The sequence below is a fragment of the Macaca nemestrina genome, chromosome 14 (assembly GCF_043159975.1).
Source record: "Macaca nemestrina isolate mMacNem1 chromosome 14, mMacNem.hap1, whole genome shotgun sequence".
In the NCBI taxonomy this organism is placed as follows: domain Eukaryota; kingdom Metazoa; phylum Chordata; class Mammalia; order Primates; family Cercopithecidae; genus Macaca; species Macaca nemestrina.
In genome coordinates, this window is record NC_092138.1 from 64,555,695 (window position 1) to 64,577,294 (window position 21,600).

The following is a 21,600-nucleotide window of genomic DNA, read 5'->3' on the forward strand; positions in this document are numbered from 1 at the left end:
TCTGGTTTGCTCTGCCTTGTATAATGCGAAATGGAGAAAGGAGGGCAGGAAGAGGTAGCAAGTAGTTGGTAGTATATTAACTACAACTACATGATAGGCTAGGATGCTTCCTTGGGCCTGAGGCACTTATATCTTGTAGGAGATGGGGATAGACCTATTTTGCTTTGTTTTTTCAAGTCTTCTAAGATGCTTTCTCCAGTGGCAATGAGTGTTTTAAGTTAAATACAAAGTGCAAAGGATGCCTTGGGATAGTCTGTATTCCCATATCCTATTCCATACAGATTTACATAACTTCTTCCAGGGTATCATCTCTGCCTTTTACTACCCTCAAGGCTGATGTCTGATAAATGCTTTGAGTAAAATCTCACAGGAACTCAGAGGTGTCCTTTGCTGTAGTTCTTCAGTCTCGAGCAGTGTGCTGGATCCATCTGCAGAGGGTACTATTATTTCCCCTAAGAAGCAGTACCATACATCACAGATTAAGAATGCTACCTTGACCTCTGGCCCAGACTTGTTCAAAGGGGTTGGTCAGGGTCAGTGTGTGTGTGTGTGTGTGTGTGTGTGTGTACTTATGTACAAGAATTTTTGTATGTGTGTTGAACTACTCAGAGCAGTGACCTAGTACCTATTCTGCTGGCATGGGCTAGAGGATCAGAAATCAGCCTGAAAATACCAGGTAATTAGGAGGAACTTTAGGGAAAATCCCATTGGAAAATAACAGTGATTTCTCTTCTTTGACCAAGGGTAAACACAAGCCCTTTAGTTTAAAGGCTTGACTCTGTGGTAAGAAAATTCTTCAAAAGAACTGAAGCCCTTAGATGATACGGCCATAAAACTCAAGGAAGTAACTTCTAGGTACTGCTCTTCTTTCCACCACTCTGCCCTTCTTGCCACTGTCACTTTCTCTGCTACAACTGCTTTCTCTCATAACTTTCTGGACATGGGAATACAGGTGATTGAGAAAAGATTGGCTTGCTGGCCTTCAGATACAGAGATGCATGAATACAGCTCTGACCCAGATCCTGGAGTTGGACTTTGTCCACTCTTTCCAAAACTGAGCCTTGCCCTGAAAGAAGCTCAGTTACAGATGTTCATCTTTGGGACACTTCCTATGCTGCCAGGGATATCATTGTAGCACTTACGTTGATGAGTCCATTCCTTTGTGGAATCTCTTGGTCCTGGCCTCCATCTTCTAATGGGTTCTATTAACTCATCTTGCAGATGAGGAAACTGAGATGATAATTGAAGGAACATATCTACTCTCCTTTGCTCATCCTAAGGTACAAGAATACACATTTACAATTGTAGAGGAAGAAATAATGACCTCAGTGTAATAAGTAATAGAAAAAGAGTGGAGTTCATTCATTCCATTTTACTGTGTGGAAATTTAAAAAAATTTAATCACAGCCACTGGACAAGCTTCTTCAGAAGACTGAATAAAGAATTTTAGGAACAAGTAACAGGCCATTTTAATAATTTTTAATCCTACTCACAAATAGCCTATTAAGATAAAATATCCTTCAAAGTCAAGTACTGGGCTGAGGTTAAGTGTCGTTGGAGAACCCAGCATGTTGTGTTGTTTTCCTGTTGTGTTTTTGCTGAATAGAGACTATTCTAGATTATGAAGTTTGGTCCTCTCTTCCCAGGAACCTCCTATTTGATTCTTGCTACTGATATAGTCATTATTTCCTGGATGTCTCCATGCTTTTGTCCTGGTCCTTGATTGCATTTATTTACTTTTCTGTCTTTCTGTCATTCTCACAGCCCCACCAGCAGCAGTAGGTATGGCTCCTCCTGTAATGTGAGTCAAGGAAGCTCTCAGCTAAGTGAGCTAGACCAGTATCATGAGCAAGATGACGACCATCGGGAGAGGGACTCAATTCATTCTTGCCACAGCTCTAACAGCCTGTCCAGAGATGGCCAAGCAGGTTTCAGAGAACAAGAGAAACCCTTGGAGGTGACAGTTCAAGCAGAGAAGGAGGCAGCGTGTGAACCCAAGGAGACGAAAGAAGATGCCACAACCTACCCTCCCCCAGATCTGATGCTGCACAAAGACCACTTCCTAGGTCCTCAGGAAAGGTAGGCAACAGCTCCCTTGAGGAGCTCACATGGCTTCCTCAGTACCTGCCCTGTGGTATTGTTGAAAATAAGTGATTGTCATTTGTTTCCCTGCAGCTGGGTATGGTGGTAGTTAACACACCTAAGCTCAACTCTATATTGCTTCCTTTGATTTATGGTGTACTTTCCAAGATATTTTGGAGATCTCTGAATATTTGGGTTTTTGTTTGTTTTTGAGATAGAGTCTCACTCTGTTGCCCAGGCTGGCTCGATCTTGGCTCACTGCAGCCTCGACAGCCTGGTCTCAAGCAATTCTCCCACCTCAGCCTCCTGAGTCCCTGGGACTACTAGCTGTGCACCACCACACCTGGCTAATGGTATTTTTTGTAGAGACAAGGTTTCACCATGTTGCCCAGGCTGGTCTTGAACTCCTGAGCTCAAGCAATCCACCTGCCTCAAACTCCCAAAGTGCTGGGATTACAGGTGTGTGCCACTGCACCTGGCCAGCATTTGGGTTCTTTGTCGTTAGTGAGATGCAGTGTACCAGGACTTCTTGAGTTTGCAGTTCATAGCTTACTAGTTGACCTTGTATATGGCAGCCTCTGAGTCAGGAACTGACTTGAGCCAGGTTATTTCATCCACTGGGGCTGTTGTGCGTACTTTGGCTGACTTCCTAACCTATTAAGAATGCTACTTTGGCCTCTGGCCCAAACTTGTTCAAAGGGGTTGGTCCGGGTCAGTGTGTGCATGTACTTATGTACAGGTATATGTGTATGTGTGTTGAACTGCTCAGAACAGTGACCTGGTACCTATTCTGCTGGTATGGGCTAGAGGATGAGAAATCAGCCTGAAAATACCAGGTAATTAGGAGGAACTTCAGGGAAAATCCCATTGGAAAATAACAGTGATTTCTGTTGTAACTTTTTTTGGTGAACATTTTGTTTTGCTTTTCCCTGGCTGAAAAACCCAGGACAGAGTTAAGAAAGAATTGATCTAGAAGTCAGATGTAACCCACCCCTCGGCCTCCTCAGGGCCTAGCAATGTGTCTGCCAGTTCATATCCATGGGAAGAAAAATTTAAAATGTGTCCTCTTTAACATCTCATAATGAAGCCGAGTACGGAGTCTGAATGTTATTACTAGCTAAATTGGTTAGACTAGCCAATAGGTTGGAGCAGAGCCAGAGTTCTCAGGCTCGGCACTCGAGACATTTTGGGCCAGGTGATTCTTTGTTGTGTATATTATAGGATGTTTAAAAGCGTCACTAGCCTCTACACACTAGATGCCAGTAGCAATCCTCGCAACCCTCAGCTGTGACAACTAAAACTGTCTCCTGACAGATTTCCCCTGGAGGGACAGTTGCCCACTGGGGTAGAGTGATAAGGGATGGGTATGACGTAGACTTTCAAATTTCAAGATCTAATAATAAAGCCTCTCACTGAAAGACCAGAGCACTGAATGCGGATTACATGGTAAAAATTAGGGAGTGGCTGATGCTTCTACTTTACTACTGGATTAATAGATGAGTCGCAAACTTTTCTGAAGATATTAACTTATTTTCTCTCTTCTTCCCTTTTTTGATTTTTAGTCATCTCTGGTAGCTCATCTAATAGATGGGACATCCAGGAGGTGAGCTGCGGATCAGGCTTCTTATTGGGTTGATGACCCACTGAAAAACTGACTCTGGCTCTCCATAGACCTTAGACTTGGCAGTCACTATTATCAGGGCAGAGCTCCTTATGGAGAAGCAGAAGTGCCCAGCCCAAGTCCTTGTCCTCCTCTACTGGTTGTGTCCTCTCAGGTCCTATCTGTGAGAGTGAAATCCAGTTCTACCTTGGCCAGAAGTACCCACAAATGTTTTAGAACAGTTGACACACTTAGTTGGCATCGGAACCAACCATATGTTTTACATGTCTAGATGGTGGACACTTGTCTGCTGAATTGACTGTAGACCTCAAAGAGAGAAAGGAGAAACATTGTTGCCAAGATTAACCACTATTCTAGTTAGTGTGGATAATGAATTGTTCTAATGCAGGGTAGTGTTTCTGTCTCAAAGGTATTTTGTTATGTGTATTGTTCATTTTACTGAGGGTGTTCTAGAAGTAGCTCAAGGAACAAGATCATGGCAGTAGAAGGGCTGTTTTTTTTTTTTTTTTCTTGGCACTTTTCATGTAAAAAGGAATGGGTAAGACTTCTAAAATACTTATTGGAGCAGGAAAGGTTTGCAGGAACAAAATTCTGCCCTGAGGATGCTATGCAAAACCCCCAAGGGAACTGATTGTTTTAAGAAGTGCAGTGAAAGGGATTGAAGGGCTTATTCTACCCCTCTCTGCATGGTTTCTATACTACTATTGACTCAAGGCTCTTGCCGTTGCCTCTAGAGTCCTGATCCCAGAGTGTTCCAGGAAGCCACCAAATTGGGTAAATGAAAAAAAGGAGTAGGAAAGAAGGAAACAGATGAAAAGCTAAAAGGAATTGTCATTTTAGAGTGCCATGATCATGCCACTGCACTTCAGCCTGGGCAGGGGCCTTTTTTGAGACCCTGTCTCAAAAAAGTAAATAAATAAATAAAAGAGGGAACAGATGAGAAGCCAAAAGGAGTTATCGTTTTAGAGAGGAATTGTTTTCACATTGGATATTCAGTACTATGCTGTTTTAGTAACCTGAATCACTAAATAAGTGTAGGCATGAGTACAAACCATTTTATTTTAGACATTTGGCAGTCTTGCCTTGAGCAGTGTCACCTTGTGGCCTTGGCTGTTTTTAAGAAGTGTACTTTTTCTCTGTTACAAGTTTTCCTGAGGAGAATGTATCTTCACCATTTACCCAAGCCAGAGCACATTGGATCCGAGCAGTTACCAAGGTTCGACTCCAGCTGCAGGAGGTAGGAAATCTGTTCTAGTACTGGTTGGGACAATTTTTCCTTTGAAATTGGGAGACATATGGTGCTGGAGAAGCAATCAGTGATTAGTCATCTTCTTACAGTGTGCTTCTGGGAATGCATGACAATTAAGCCAGAGCTTTAAGGGATGGGAAGCGGCCAGTGGCTTTCTTCTGTGCTGATGAATGGAAATTAAATAGACCTAGTGGGCTGAGAGCCTGACCATAAAGTTAGATGCTTATTTTTCAAGTACTGTTCATTGTCTCTTTGAAGCAGTTTGCATTTAGGGCAAAAGAAGATTTCAAGCCCCTTAGGATAGTTGTCTCCCTTACCTAGCCAGTTCATACTGGCTAATCTGTAGGGGCCAAAACAGGGTACAAAAATATCTATGGAATTTGCCAGTTGAAGTACCAAAGCATGAACACACTAAGATCTGAAACAACATAAAAAAATGTAAAAACAAAGATAAATATTTTTCATTTTCAGTGTTACAAGTTTAAAGTGTCTTTATCTGTGTGTCAGGAGGTAGGCAGTCTTTAGGCAGAAGGTGCTTTTTTTTTTTCCATATAAGTTTAGGAGGTACAAGTGCAAGTTTGATACATGGATATATTGCATAGTGGTGAAGTCTGGGCTTTGGGTATAGCCATCATCCGAATAGTGTACATTATCCCCATTAAGTAATTTCTCTTTACTTACCTGCTTGCACCCTTCTAAGTCTCCAGTGTCTGTTATTCCACAGTGTCTATAAATCCATGTGTACACATTATTTAGTTCCCACTTATAAGTGAGACCATGCAGTATCCCATGGTGTGTGTGTGTGTGTGTGTGTGTGTGTGTGTGTGTGTGTGTGTATGTATATACCACATTTTTAAAAGTCAGACATCTGTTGATGAACACTTAGGTTGATTCTATATCTTTTTCCTTTTTTTTTTTTTTTTTTTTGAGTTGAGGTCTTGCTCTTCTGCCCAACCTGAGTTCAGTGGCATGATCACTGCAGCTTTGAACTCCTAGGCTCGAGCAATCCTCCTACCTGTGCCTCTTTAGTAGCTGGGTCTACAGGCAAGCACCACCATGCCTGGCTAATTAAAAAAAAAAAAAATTTTTTTTTTTTTTGTAGAGGCAGGGTCTTGCTGTATTGCCCAGGCTGGTCTTGAACTCCTGGCCTCAAGCGATCCTCCCGCTTTGGCCTTCCAAAGTGCTGAGAGTACAGGTGTGAGCCACTATACTCAGCCCATGATATTTTTGCTACTGTGAATAGTGCTACAATAAACATATGGGTGCAGGTATCTTTTTGATATAACGATTTATTGAAGTTACATGTTTAATGACAATTGGCTGTCGGTAGTATAATATCTGGCAGATATTAAAAGTGCAATCATGCTCACATATGTGCACATGTACTTTAAAATTTAATTTATTTTGAAGCAATTTCAAACTTAAGGAAAAGTTGCAAAAACAGTAAAGAACTACTATGTCTCCTCACCCAGATGCTCCAACTATTCACATTTCACATTTACTTCATTTCCTTCCCTCCATTATGATCAATCTTTTTTCTGAATCATTTGAGAGAAAGTTGGAGACATGATATTCTGTCATTTCTAAATCTTCCTTTGTATTTCCCTGTAAACAAGGCTACTGTCCTGTATAACCACAATATAACCATTCACATCTGCCAAACAACAATAACAACACTATTATCAAGACCCTATGCATATTTTGCCAGCCATCCCGACAATGTCCCTTTTTCCTTTCTAATCCAGAATCCATTCCAGGATGACACGTTGCATTTAGTCATGATATCTCTTTAGCCTCCTTCAGTGTTTCCCATCCTCAGCAGTTTTAAATGGTATAGGCTTTTCATTTTGTAGCATATTCTTCAATTTGGGCCCATTCAGTGTTTCCTCGTGTCCGGACTGAGGCCATCCTTTCATGGCAGGAATTACACAATAAAATGATGCTGTGCTGTTTTCAGAGCATTGCGTCAGAAAGTACCTGATGTCAATGTGTCCTACCATTTATAATGTTAGCCTTGATCACTTGGTTAAGTTTGTATTGGCCAGGTTTCTCCACTGTCAAAGCACCATTTTTCCCTTTGTAATTGTTAAGTGCCTTGTGGTGCAGTACTCTGAGGATACGCTGGTATCTCTTTCCTCATCAAATCTCTACCTACCAGCTAAGTAGCCGTCTCCTGTCTGAATCTACCACCACTAATGGTGCTTGCCAATTGGTAACTTTGTGTTTCTATTATTCTTTCTATATTAATTAGTTGGCATTCTCATCAGAGAAATGCAAATCAAAACCACAATGAGATACCATCTCACACCAGTTAGAATGGCAATCATTAAAAAGTCAGGAAACAACAGGTGCTGGAGAGGATGTGGAGAAATAGGAACACTTTTACACTGTTGGTGGGATTGTAAACTAGTTCAACCATTATGGAAAACAGTATGGCGATTCCTCAAGGATCTAGAACTAGATGTACCATATGACCCAGCCATCCCATTACTGGGTATATACCCAAAGGATTATAAATTATGCTGCTATAAAGACAACACATGTACACGTATGTTTATTGCACTATTCACAATAGCAAAGACTTGGAATCAACCCAAATGTCCATCAGTGACAGATTGGATTAAGAAAATGTGGCACATATACACCATGGAATACTATGCAGCCATAAAAAAGGATGAGTTTGAGTCCTTTGTAGGGACTTGGATGCAGCTGGAATCCATCATTCTTAACAAACTATCACAAGAACAGAAAACCAAACACCGCATGTTCTCACTCATAGGTGGGAACTGAACAATGAGATCACTCGGACTCAGGAAGGGGAACATCACACACCGGGGCCTATCATGGGGAGGGGGCAGGGGGGAGGGATTGCATTGGGAGTTATACCTGATGTAAATGACGAGTTGATGGGTGCAGCACAGCAACATGGCACAAGTATACATATGTAACAAACCTGCACGTTATGCACATGTACCCTACAACTTAAAGTATAATAATAATAAATAAATTTAAAAAAAAAAATTAGTTGGCATTCTATTTTTAGGAAGAGATTTCCCTTTTCTCTCATTAATTTATTTATGTCAATATTGCATTATGACTCTTACATTTCTAACTTACTACATGAGTTATAATCCATTACTGTCATTTATTTTAGTGCTCAAATTGTTCTGGCTTCATATGAGCACTCTTAATTTGACCCTTCAGGGAGAAGATAATGTTTTAGTAATTACTGAAAAGATAGCTGCTTGGAAAAAGTATTTTGAATACAGATATTTGAAAATGCTACTATTTGTGTGTATATATGTGTGTGTGTGTGTGTGTTCTTTTATCAGAAACAATGTTACTGATAAAAACTCATAACTGCATTCTCTAAAATCTTGGAGACTATTAACATATTAAAAAACTTTCTAATGACAATTTCCAATGAGTTTTGAACTTATTTGTTAAAAATGTGAAAATATTTCTCACGATTTTGCAAGAACAGCTGACTGACATCAGAGAAGAGGAAAAATTACTAAAGTTTAACAAAATCTCTGAATAATTAGTATGTTGGAACCAATTGCTCTTCTTTCATTAGATTTGATATATCATTATCTTTTTCAGCTATGACAGCTATGAAAACCATGTATTGAAGTAATTGAATGTACAATCAGACCTTAAAGTCATTTTATAACGAAATATTAAAATAAGATTTAGGAAACAATTAGGCATATTATATCACATTGTTTTAAAAAAATGTATCACTGTGAATATTTTTAGTTACAGCAAAAAATGTTTTGTTATTAATAAACATTTAAAAAATTTTAAATTTGTTATGCTTTTCACATTTTAAATTTTATAATGTATATTAATGTAGCTATACATCTATATAATTTTTAAATGAATAAATGTACATATGTTGAGAGGTTCATGCTAAAAAAATTTTCCATGGGTAGGGCTGCCTAATTGCAAACACTGTCTGTTGATATAGACTGACATGAGGCAAACAAATATTTGTTTGTTTATTTATTGAGACAGGGTCTCACTCTGTCACTTAGGCTGGAGTGCAGTGACATGATCATAGCTCACTGCAGCCTCAACTTCCTGGGCTCAAGTGATCCTCCCACCTCAGCTTCCCGAGTAGCTAGGACTACAGGTACACACTACCACACCCAGCTAATTTTTTTTAATGCTTTGTAGAGATGGAATTTCACTGTGTTGCCCAGGCTGGTCTTGAACTTCTGAGCTCGAGCGATTCTCCTGTCTCAGCCTCCTAAAGTGCTATGATTATAGGCATGAGCCACTGCATCTGGCTAAACAAGCTTTTTTTTTTTGACGGAACCTCACTCTGTTGCCCAAGCTGGAATGCAGTGGTATGATTGTAGCTCACTGTAATTTCCGCCTCCTGAGTTCAAGCAGTTCTCATGTCTCAGCCTCCCTGGTAGCTGGGACTACAAGCGTGGACCACCATGCCTAGCTAATTTATTTTTTGTATTTTTAGTAGAGATGGGGTTTCACCATTTTGGCCAGGCTGGTCTCAAACTCCTGACCTCAGGTGATCCACCTGGCTCAGCCTCCCAAAATGCTGGGATTACAGGCATGAGCCACCACGCCTGGCCTAAACAAGCATTTAAAATGAACATTTATGGAATGAATGTCGTAATACTTACTGATTTTTTATTTCTAATTTTTTTTAAAAGTAAGGGCCTTGTAATTCTTCCTATAAAGCAAAGCAAAGTAATTAACGTTCTCCATGTAAAAGGAAAGCTCTGAATTAGAAAAATAAGAATATATTGGAGAAGACACAGTTTAAGTTATGGCCTTTTCTTTTTCAGAAGTATCATAATTCAGAGTCTCTCAAAAAGACTAGCTGAAAACAGTTGCCAAAGCTTGGAATCATATAGACAGAGGCATGGTTTACCTAAGAGTAACTAAGAACTTAACTGAATAAGAGAACAATAGTAAAGATATTCTTAACACAGGTAAAGTAACTGGCAACTGATTAGAAATGTCCAAGAGGAGAAACAAGTCAGAGTTGAAAGAGGGTTCTGATAACAGTTTAAGATTGAAGCAGAAATATACTATTTATACTTAAGATGAGATTTAGTAGCATATTGGTTTAAGTTATGGGAGAGAAAGAAGTTAAGCACAACACCAAGGATTTTTTTGCCCCGCCACCACCCCCCTGCCCCAAGTAATTGGAAGTTCCACCTAATCACTCCTTCACCCTCCACTCGAGATAATCTTTTTTGTTAGTTTCCTATTTATCATTCTAGAATATCTGTCTGCAGGTACAAGCAAATATGAATATACTAATGCTTCTTTACCCCTTTTTATACAAAAGATGGTATATTATACATACCGAGAATATCTTGATTTTCTATTTGGAGATCCTTCCATACCAGAAAGAGGAAAATTTTTCATTATTTTTTATAACTGAGTAATATTCTGTTGAATGAAGTATTTGTTCTGCAAGTAGTGAGTCCTTTGTTGATGTTCATTTCGTTGTTTCCAGTCATTTGCTGTTAACCATGTTACAAATGAGTAACCTTGTACATACATCATTTTGCATGTCTGCAAGTATACCAAGGGGATATGCATTTATAATTTTGATAATTATTGCCAAATTGCCCTCCATTTGTCTGTGGCTTAAAATAACAAGGGCTTGTTTCTTGCTCATATTCCATGTCAAGGAGTTTTGCTTTAAAGTTGTCTTCTCTCTGCAGTCCAGGCTGACGGAGCAACCAACACCTGGAACACTGCCAGTCACAATGATAAAAAGAAGGGAAAGATAACAAGTGAAAGAAAATATAGCAAGTTGTACTTTGGCTCTTAAAACTTCTACCCAGAAGTTATTAATATCGCTTTTGCTCACATTTTCCTAGCTAAAGAAAATCATGAAACCAAATTTAACTTTTTAAAAATAATTTCAACTTCTATTAATATTTTAGATACAGAGGGCTGGGTGCAGTGGCTTATGTCTATAATCCCAGCAGGAGTTTGAGACCAGCCTGGCCAACATGGTGACTCCCATCTCCACCAAAAATACAAAAATTAGCTGAGTGTGGTGGTGCATACCTGTAATCCCAGCTACTTGGGAGGCTGAGGCAGGAGAATTGCCTGAACCCAGGAAGTGGAGGTTGCAGTGGGCCAAGATCATGCCACTGCACTCCAACCTGGGTGACAGAGTAAGACCCTATCTCAAAAAAAAAAAAAAAAAAAAATTAGATACAGGGGATACCTGTGCAGGTTTGTTAACATAGGTATTTTGCATGATGCTGAGATTTGGGGTATAGATCCTGTCACCCACATAGTGAACATGGTACTCAGGTAGTTTTTCGATCCCTACCACCTTCCCCCTTCCTCCCTCTAGTAGTCCGCAGTGTCTGTTGTTCCCATCTTTATGAGTACCCAATATTTAGATGCCACTCATTTTTTAAAACTTTTTTTTAGTTTTATTTTTTTGAGATGGGGTCTCACTCTGCCACCCAGGCTGGAGTGCACTGGCATGATCACAGCTCACTGCAACCTTGAACTCCTGGGCTCAAGCAACCCTTCACCTCAGCCTCCCAAGTAGCTGGGACCACAGGCATGTGCCACTATGCCCAGCAAATTAAAAAATTTTTGTGTAGAGATAGGGTCTCACTATGTTGCCTAGGCTGGTCTTGAATTCCTGGCCTCAAGCAATCCTCTTCTCTCGGGCTCCCAAAGTGCTGGGATTACAGGCATGATTATAGGCCTGGCCCCTGGCTCCCGTTTATACGTGAGAATATGCGATATTTGGTTTTCTGTTCCTGCGTTAATTTGCTTAAAATTACGGCCTCTAACTGCATCCATGTTGTTGTAAAGGACATTTCACTGTTTTTTATGACCGCATAGTATTCCATGATGCATATGTACCACATTTTCTTTATCCAGTCCACTGTTGATGGGTACCTAGGTTGATTCGATGTCTCTGCTATTGTGAATAATGCTGTGATGAATATATGAGTGCATGTGTCTCTTTGGTAGAACGATTTGTTTTCTTTTCATTATATACCCAGTAATGGGATTACTGGGTTGAATGCTAGTTCTGTTTTAATTAAAGTGGAGCAGTATGACATACTTTTAAAGAGATAGAGAAGGATATTTGTCAGTGGCTTTAATGCCTACTCCCAAAAGTATATGCTTCCTATAGGGAGTGTAGCAATTTATACTCCTACTAGTGATGTCTTAAGAGTGGTTTTCTCTTTCCTAACCCATCAGTAATGTATCAAACTTTTGGATTTTCACTTATCTGCTAGGCTCTTTTTGCTACCCTGTTTAGGTGAGATGCTTCCAACATATAGAATTACTTATATTTCAGAAATTCTCAGAGACTTTATATTTGCTGTTTCCCATGCTTAGAATGCTCTTTCTCTTAATTAACATAGCTAACTTTTCATTCACATCTTTTAAAACCCAGTCACATGTCAGTTATGGGGTAAAGTTTCTAGAATCTTTGCATATTTTTTTCTACTGCATGATGATGTAACGGAGTTACTTCTTTACTGCTATGTCTTACTTTTCTGTGTACTTCTTGTAAGATCCTTTAATGTCAGGCTGAGCTTTTTAAGGCTGATATTCTAGAGCCCAGTATGGAATCTGGCAAAAGGTGTTTAGCTAACCTTTTGTGGATGCCTAACCAGCCAGAGATGCCCCACATCATTTCCACAGAAGTCTCCATGTGCATCTTTATCTTCTAATTAATACTATTTGTAATTATCCCCAAGGCCCAGCACTTAAAGTCAATAATAGCAGAATATTAACTATTAACATTAGCTAAATTTTCTTATATAAGCTTTATATACATGAACATAAATTACTGAATTTAGATCATAGTGTGTGTGGATTTAAACATTTTTTTCTCACTTTGTTTTTGTGAGCTTTATTCTGGGTTATTAAATATTTTTGAAAACATGATTTAATGACTTTATTAATAGATTAATATTCTGTCGTATAGATATTTTATAATATTCCTCTTGTTTCTTTCTTTTCTTTTCTCTTCTTTTCTTTTGAGACAGAGTCTTGCCCAGGCTGGAGTGCAGTGGTACAATCACAGCTCACTGCAGCCTTGACCTTCCAGGCTCAAGTGATCCTCCCGCCTCAGCCTCCCAAGTAGGGGGGACTACAGGTGTGTGCCACCACGCCTGGCTGATTTATTTATTGTAGAGATGGAGTCTTCCTCTGTTGCCCAGCCTGGTCTTGAACTCCTGGGCTCAAGCAATTTTCCTGTCTCAACCTCCCAAAATGCTGGGATTACAGGCATGAGCCATCATACCTGGCCCCTCTTGTTACTATTATGAATAATGCTGTGATGAGCATCATTGTGCATACATCTGTTTTCATTTCTGATTATTTCTTTAACTTAAAATAGATTAAATTGCTGAGTTGAAGGGTATAATTTTTTTAATTTAAATTTTATTTTTATTTTAAATTTTATTTTTTAAATAGAGATCAGGGCTTGCTACGTTGCCCAGGCTGTTCTTGAACTCTTGGCCTCAGGTGATCATCCTGTGTGGGCCTCTTGCAATGCCATGATTACTGGTATGAGCCATCACACTCGGCCTCAGGGGTGTATATCTATATATATATATATCTATATTAAGACTTCTGACAAACTTCTTGATTTATTTTCAGAAAAGCTTTTCCGGTTTGTACTTTCAGTATTTGAATGTGCTCTACCAACATTAAGTATTCTAATTTTAGAAAATTTTTGCCAATTTGACAGAAGAATGGTATAGCATTGTTTAATTTGCATTTCTTTGATTATTTGTGATTTGAATATTTCTCCTAAGTTTATAGGTCACTTATACTTCTTCAGCTAGTATTACATCAAAGAGACTTTGAGAATCATAGAAACCTAGCTACACTTATGCTATTCCTATAAGATTGTCAGCCACTTGAGGGAAGAGGTTATATAGAGTCATCTCTGTGTCTTCTGGGCTGGCTGAGTACATGAACATAATTGAGTACATGGCCATATGTACTTAATAAGTGTTTGATGACATTGCTGTTGCTGATGAGGCAGTAATGTTGGTAGTGTGAGTGGGAGTGGATATGAATCTGTACCTTATTTGGCTTAGCTGCAGAAAAATCTGGGGGAGGAGGTGAGACTTTAGCTCTAGAAATGGAGATTGCGGTGGCAGCAGGTGGGTGGGTGTTCCAGGTGGAAGGGACAGTTCAGGAGAAGGCATGGAGATAGGCCAGGAAGAAAACTTGACAGGAGCTCTTGGGTTGTTGAAGAAAGCTGAGGAAGGAGAGCCTTGGTAAGTAGGGACAGAACTGAGCAAATAGATAGGAGGCCTGGGTTTAAATGGAGCAGTCTCAGGAGAGGTAAGATTACAGCTGCCAGCCTGAGAGGTAGATCAGCATGTTCTTAGGGGCAATCATTAAGACAGAGAACAAACCGAAACTCTTCTGCAAAGTTCCATTCTCACTTGTTACTCCCTCCCAAGAAAAGTGACTTCCTTCTTGTTCTATGATTGAAGCCTCAAAAATGGGTCCCTTGGGGAAAAATAATGAGGCTGAAGGAGAAGGCTTTTGAGAACCGCACCATTTAGACTTAATTGCACCAGGGAAATGCTCTTTCCATAATCTTAAACTCTGGAATTTTTTCTGATCACGTCTGCCTATCTTCTCAACTCTTTGCCCTCATGGAGACTACCAATTTCCAATCCCTCCTTTTCCTTACAACTTTGCATCCCTTGCCCTAGCCATTGCCATTCTGACATTTTTTTTAAAATGGAAGAATGTTTTGAATAAGTAATAAATGTAAAATATAAAATTGAAAAGGATATTACATATAGATATGTATTTATAAATATATAATGCACAGTTTCCCTACTTCAGATTCCCAGGCCCCCCCCCATCTCCTTTTCCCCGTCTTATTGTTATTTGTGTCTCATGAATCAGTCCAGAGTTAATCCATCCATTTATGAGCATGTGTGTGCCCCCAAACTTGTATGTGTATTTTGCACACATTGTCCTACACCTTGCTTTTTTCATTTATTGCTCTATCTTGGAGATTTTTTTCCTTATTAGTATAAATAGAGTTCATGCTCTATTAACAGCTGCATGGTTTTTCTGTTAGTATAAATAGAGCTACTGCTTTGTAAATAGCTGTATGGTATTTCTTTCTGTAGATGTGTTATAATTTATATACTCTGTCCCCTACTGATGGATCTTTAGGTTGTTTGTAATGTAGTTGCAATACAAATCCTGTACATGAGCCTGAATACTTCAAGACTTATCTTAGCCACAGCTTTTGAGACCCCTCTTCAAACTTCATGGTAAGCCCTACCCAAGAACAGGCCTTACTATTGCTTCACAAACCAGAGTGACCTTCCCTGGCCCTAGCTGCTCCTCTGAATGCTGCGAGACAACCCTTGTTCTCAATAGACCGTTTTTGCCCTCTGGGAAACTGCAGTGTCCTTACCTGATATGAGACCAGAACCACCATATTCTCTACCTTGTGACCTTGACTGGACCTGGCTGTTCCCTGAAGCCCTCTTTGATAGAGACTATGCCTTTTATATGCCCTGTGCATTACTGGGTTAGAAGTGAGGTTTGGTGTTCTCTGGCTCCCTCTGCCACTTCCAAGCCATTACTAGATCCTTGCCTAACCTGTTTCTACAGCCACCTTCGTTGTTGCAATTAGATTGCAACTTTCCCATAATTCCCCATTTATTCATTTCCCATAATTCCCCATTTGTTCCCCATTTAGTACCTGCATCACAGTTTTCCTTTTTAATCTCAACTCTTGCAATAATAATAATAATAATAATAATAATATCATTATAGTAACCACATTTATTGAATACCATTATGTCTAGGCACTATATCTTTACATGCATTACCTAATGAATTTGGTAAAAATAATTCTGTGAATTAGGCTTATGTTATTAGGCCCACTTTATAGATTAAGAAACTGAGTGTTTAGGAAGATAGAAACTTGTTCAGGATCACCCAGCTAGTAAAATTCAAATCTAGATCTATTTAACTTCAGAGCTTGTCTTTTTAACAGTAATCTTAGAACCCTACTTTCCAAAGCATATTCCACAGGACTCCAATTTCTAGAGTCATTAATAGGTATCATATTATACAGGGTTCTATGTCAAAGAAATTTGGGAAACACAGAATCCAACAGAGCACAAAGCCAATGGATTGCCTTATATCTTAGGACTTTTCAGAAACTTGAATATACTTAGGCTTATTGTGATTATTTAAGAAGGGAATATAATATGCACAGCTTTATTGCAGACTTATTTGACCATGAAACACTCTTCTAGAGACACATTATGTGGGACTAGTTTTCCAAGGAATATATTTGCGAAAAGTCTGTGTCAGAGATTCCATTGTCATTTCGTTAAAACTGTATTTGTGAAGGTCATCAGTGAGCTCTTAACTGATAACTTAGTGGTTGCTTTTCAGTCTTTATCTTATTGAACCTCTCTGCAGTATTTGACACTTCTGAACAGTCCCTCCTGTTTTAACATCTAAGAAACCATCTCCAACTCTCCTCTTTGATCTGTCTTCAGTCTCTTTTCTGATTTCTCTGTTTGCTCATTTCTTAAATGTTGTTCTTTCCAGAGTTCTTTCCTCAATGCTCTTTTCATATAAATCTATACATTTTTCTTTTGAAATATCATTTATTATGTCACCTATCACCTATATGTGGGTTGCTCTCTTATCTAGCCCAGACCCTAAACCCATATTTCTAACTACTTCTTGGATACTCACTTGTCCCATCAGCATCTCAAATTCAGCTTGTCCCAATCAAAAGACATCATCTCTCTAAAACCTGTTTTATGTTCTGCATTTTGTTTCCGTGCTTCCCAAATCAACCCTGAACCCACTAGAAGTGATTGGGCTCCTGAGAGATAAGAGAAAGCAAAGACATTCTTTCTAAGATGTAGAAGAATGAGGAACTGGAGTTTCACTTATCCTCAGAGGGAGAGAAGGATGAGGTAACTATCTTATGCACATAAAAAGTACTCCATAAATATCTGTTGGCAGGATGAATGAACAGGATGTAGAGTAAGGAAGCTTGTTCTTTTGCATTCTGGGCAGTGGAGTTGTGAAGAGGAATGAGGTGGGTTTTCTTGCCTAAAAATCTCTAGAAAAGGAGAGGTTCATATCCATACTTGCCTATTCTCACTTTTGGTTGAGAAAAAAAATTTTTTATTTCCAAATTTTATCTTTTACCTGCTACCCATGGCTCTTCCCTCGGCTAACACAGCTTGCCTCCACTTCCTTTTACTATTCTAAGTGACATAGAGACAAGGATACACTGCCGTTGTACTCTTGCAGCCTTCTCATTCAGTCCTACTTTCATACCATTTCCCCTCAGTGGCTTGACAACAGATTATTGTTCCTTTGTTTTTAGTAACAAATATTTTAAAATTCAGATATAATTAACATAACATAAAACCATTTTAAAGTATACAATTAAGCACAACCCTCACCACTACCTAATTCCAGAACATTTTCATCACCTCAAAAAGAAATCCCGTACCCATTAGGGATTACTCCCTATTCCCTTTTCCACCAGCCTGTAGCACCACGAAGTTACTTTCTGTCTCTGTAGATTGTCTGGACATTTCATATCAATGGATTCTTATCATATGTGGCCTACTGTGTCTGGATTCTTTTATGTAGCTTAATGTTAAGGTTCATCCATGTTGTAGCATGGATTGGTACTTTTGGCTATTATGAATAATGCAGCTGTGAACATTCATGTACAAGTTCTTGTGTGAACATAAGTTTTCAGGTTTTTTGGGTATACACTTAGGAATGGAACCGCTGGGTCACATGATAACATTGTTTAACATTTTGAGAAACTGCCAGACTGTTTTTTGAAGTGATTGTGCTATTTTACCTTCCCATCAGCAATGTATGAGGGTTTCATTTTCTCCCCATCTTTGCCAGCACTTATTGTTTGTCTTTTTTTATTATAGCCATCCTAGTGGGTGTGAAGTGCTAACTTGTGATTTTGATTTGCATTTCCTTAGTAACTAATGATGTTGAGTATCTTTTCATGTGCTTATTGGCCATTTTTATATCTTCTTTGGAGTTTAGCAGTCTCCTCTTAAACATAGAGGATACTTCCCAGACCCCAAATGGGTACCTGAAACTGTGGATAGTACCAAACTTCACATATACTATGTTTTTTCCTATACATATGTATGATAAGGTTTAATTTATTAATTTTAGAGACAGTCTCACTCTGTCCTCCAGGGTGGAGTGCAGTGGTGCACTGCAGCCTCGAATCCTGGGCTCAAGCAATCCTTCCACCTCAGCCTCAGTCCAGAGTAGCTTGCACTATAGGCATGCACCACTACACCTGCCTAAGTTTTTATTTTTTAGTGTTTTGTAGAGACAAGAGCTGTGTTGCCCAGGCTGGTCTTCAACTCCTGGGCTCAAGTGATCCTTATGCCTTGGTCTCCCAAAGCACTGGGATAACAGGTGTGAACCACTGTGCCCAGCCAATGTTTAATTTATATATTAGGCACAATAAGAGATTAACAACAATAACTAATAATAAAATAAAACAGTTATAACCATATACTGTAATTAAAGGTATGTGGATATACCTTTAATTATATAATTATATTTAATTATATATAATTAAATAATATATCTCTCAATGTATTGTACAGCAGGTAATTTTGCAGGTAAGCAAAACAGTGGCTAAGTAGGGACTACCATAATGTCTATTCAAATCCTCTGCTCATTTTTAAATTGGGTTATTTGACTTTAGTTGTTGAGTTGTAAGAATTCTTTACATATTTTGGATAGAAGTCCCTTATCAAACTTATGATTTGCAAATATTTTCTCCTACTCCTGTTCCTTTTTAATTTTTTCAAACCTCTTTTGAATTTGCCATGTTTTGCCTTAATGATGCCTTAACGTGCAACCTTTCTTCTCTTTCTCTTGCCTGTCTCTGGGTAAATTGGCCACAGCAGCCAGGCCTCTGAAGCAATAAAGAAGAGCTGTTTTTTTTAGAGTGTGGAAGTAGCTTGCCTAGTTGGTCAGTGTATTATTAGGGTTCTCCAGTGGGAGAGAACCAATAGGATATATGTATATATGAAAGAGAGTTTATTAAAGAGAATTGGCTTATGTGATTACACGGTGAAGTCCCATGATAGGCTGTCTGCAAGCTGGAGAAAGAGAGGAACAAGTAGAGGCTCAGTCTAAGTCTGAAAGCCTCAAAACCAGGAAAGCTGACAGTGCAGCCTTTAGTCTGCAGCTGAAGACCTGAGGGACCCCAGGAAGCCTCTGGTGCAAGTCCCAGAGTCCAAAGGCCAAAGAACCTGTTCAAGGGCAGGAGAGGAAGCAAATGTCCACATGGGAAGAAAAAAGAGAGCCAGAAACCTCAGCAAGCAAATTTATTCCACCTTCTTCCACCTGTTTAGTTATAGCTGCACTGGCAACTGATTGGATTGTGCCCACCCACATTGAGGGTGGGTCTTCCTCTCCCAGTCCACCAACTCAGATTTCAGTCTTCTGTGGCAATGCCCTCACAACACCAGAAACAGTACTTCCCCAGCCATCTAGGCATCCCTCCAGTCAGGTTGACACCTAATATTAACCATTACAGTCAATGAAAGCATGTTATGGAGCATCACAGCCATGAAAGCATGTTCTGGAGCTGCCAGCTCATGTAGCATCCTGATGGTCTCAGTCCCTCCTTTCCTGCTTCTCTAATATACACATCTAGCTCCGTCCTTGGAATTCAACCATTTAGGTAAAGACTAAAGTTGTCAGTAGAAAAGAATTCAAAAGATGAAGCTAAGTAGATGACAACAGTGATTTCTTTAGGAATAAAGCTTCAAATTTTCTTTTCTTTTACTTTTTTTTTTTTTTTAAAGACCGAGTCTCACTCTGTTGCCCAGGCTGGAGTGCAGTGACCTGATCTCCACTTACTGCAAGCTCCGCCTCCTGGGTTCACGCCATTCTCCTGCCTCAGCCTCCCAAGTAGTTGGGACTACAGGCGCCCGCCACGACGCCCAGCTAAATTTCTTTTGTATTTTTAGTAGAGACGGGGTTTCACCATGTTAGCCAAGATGGTCTCGATCTCCTGACCTCGTGAGCCACCATGCCCGGCCCCGAATTGTCCCTTTTCTTCCCCTGCCTTTTAAATATCAGATACCACTGAGTTCCTGATTTCACCTTTTCCTCCCCTTGTGGGCTGAGTTTGTCCCCACTCCCACCTCAAAATTCATAATGTTGAAGTCTTAACCCCAGGTATCTTAGAATGTGACATTATTTGGAGATAGGGCCGTTAAGTGGGTAATTAATATAAACTGAGGTCATATGGGTGGGCTTTACTCCATTATGACTAATGTCCTTGGAAGAAGCAGAAATGAGGACACAGACACAGAGAGGAAAGACCGTTTGAAGAGAGAGAAGTTGGCCATTGACAAGCCAAGGAAAGAGGCCTTGGGAGAAATCAACCTTCTTGGCATCTTAATCTTGGATTTCTAACATCCAGCATTGTGAGATTTTTTTTTTTTTTTTTTGAGATAGGGTCTCACTCTGTTGCCCAGGCTGGAGTGCAGTGGCATGATCTTGGCTCACTGCAACCTCCACCTCCTAGGCTCAAGTGATCCTCCCATCCCAGCCTCCCAAGTAGCTGGGACCACAGGTACATGCCACTATGCCCAGCTAATTTTTTAGATTTTTTTGTAGAGATGAGATTTCGCTATGTTGCCCAGACTGGTCTCGAACTCCCAAGCTCAAGCGATCCGCCCACCTTGGCCTCCCAAAGTGCTGGGATTACACCATGCCTGGTCCAAAATAAATTTTTGTTGGTTAAGCCACCCAGACTGTGCTACTTTGTTTTGGCAGCCCTAGAAAACTAATATACCTCCCATGACAGAAGAGAGAAGGTGGCACAAGCCTCAGTATTTCTCGCCTGTAAATCTTTGTTTCCTGAGGTCCACTTGGTGGGAAATGGGGTTTCCAGACTGGTAGACACAGAGCCCAAGAGCCCATTCACAATATTGTATCTTTTGTATCCGTTTACTGTTAAATTGTTACTAACAAAATTTAGGGATGGATAGAAGTGCAAAGAACTGAGTTTTTGTATTAGCTCACCCTTAAAATCTGAAAGAACTAACATTCATATTTATTGTTCTTCTCAATTATAAAATTAGGGGACAGTGACTTGTTCTCTCTCACAGGGTTCTGGTGAAATTATAGAAAAATGAATTTTTGAGTACAAAGCTCTACAAGCATTTGCTTAAGAGTCTCTAGCCAAGCTTCTAGTACCTTCCAGAACTGTTGGCTTTCAGGGATCTGTCATGACCTTTGTAGCCTAGACCTGAGGCAACTGAATGACCTGTCAAAGGTCATTGCTGACCATGGCTGGAACCTTTGCTGCTAAGTAAGGATCCATTGACACTGCTGCTTTTTTGGCTAATGTGGCAAGCAGCCAATACCATAGGATTTCAGGCTTTTATAGAGATCTAGGCCACCAGGTCTCCCCTGTGGTAACAGGATTCCTAGGGTAACTTATCTATGGATGACTCCAACTAGGCTATCTGGTATGTTGATGCTTCTCTGGGACCACCAAAGAAGAGGGAGAAGTCAATGGAAGCCAAAAGCTGACCTGTGCAATGTGGGAACATTTTCAAAGAGCAGCTTT

General features: G+C 39.7%; 1 protein-coding gene across 8 annotated transcripts in view; it reads left to right on the forward strand.

Moving 5' to 3' along the window:
• LOC105485723 (unc-13 homolog B) overlaps positions 1 to 21,600 on the forward strand; it is a 232,160-nt gene that overhangs the window by 137,158 nt on the left and 73,402 nt on the right. For all 8 annotated transcript variants that reach the window (XM_011748144.3, XM_011748153.3, XM_011748154.3 and 5 more), the window contains 2 exons: positions 1,765 to 2,079; positions 4,850 to 4,940. In XM_011748144.3, the coding sequence (XP_011746446.2) occupies positions 1,765 to 2,079; positions 4,850 to 4,940 (406 nt within the window). The remainder of the gene's footprint in view (positions 1 to 1,764; positions 2,080 to 4,849; positions 4,941 to 21,600) is intronic.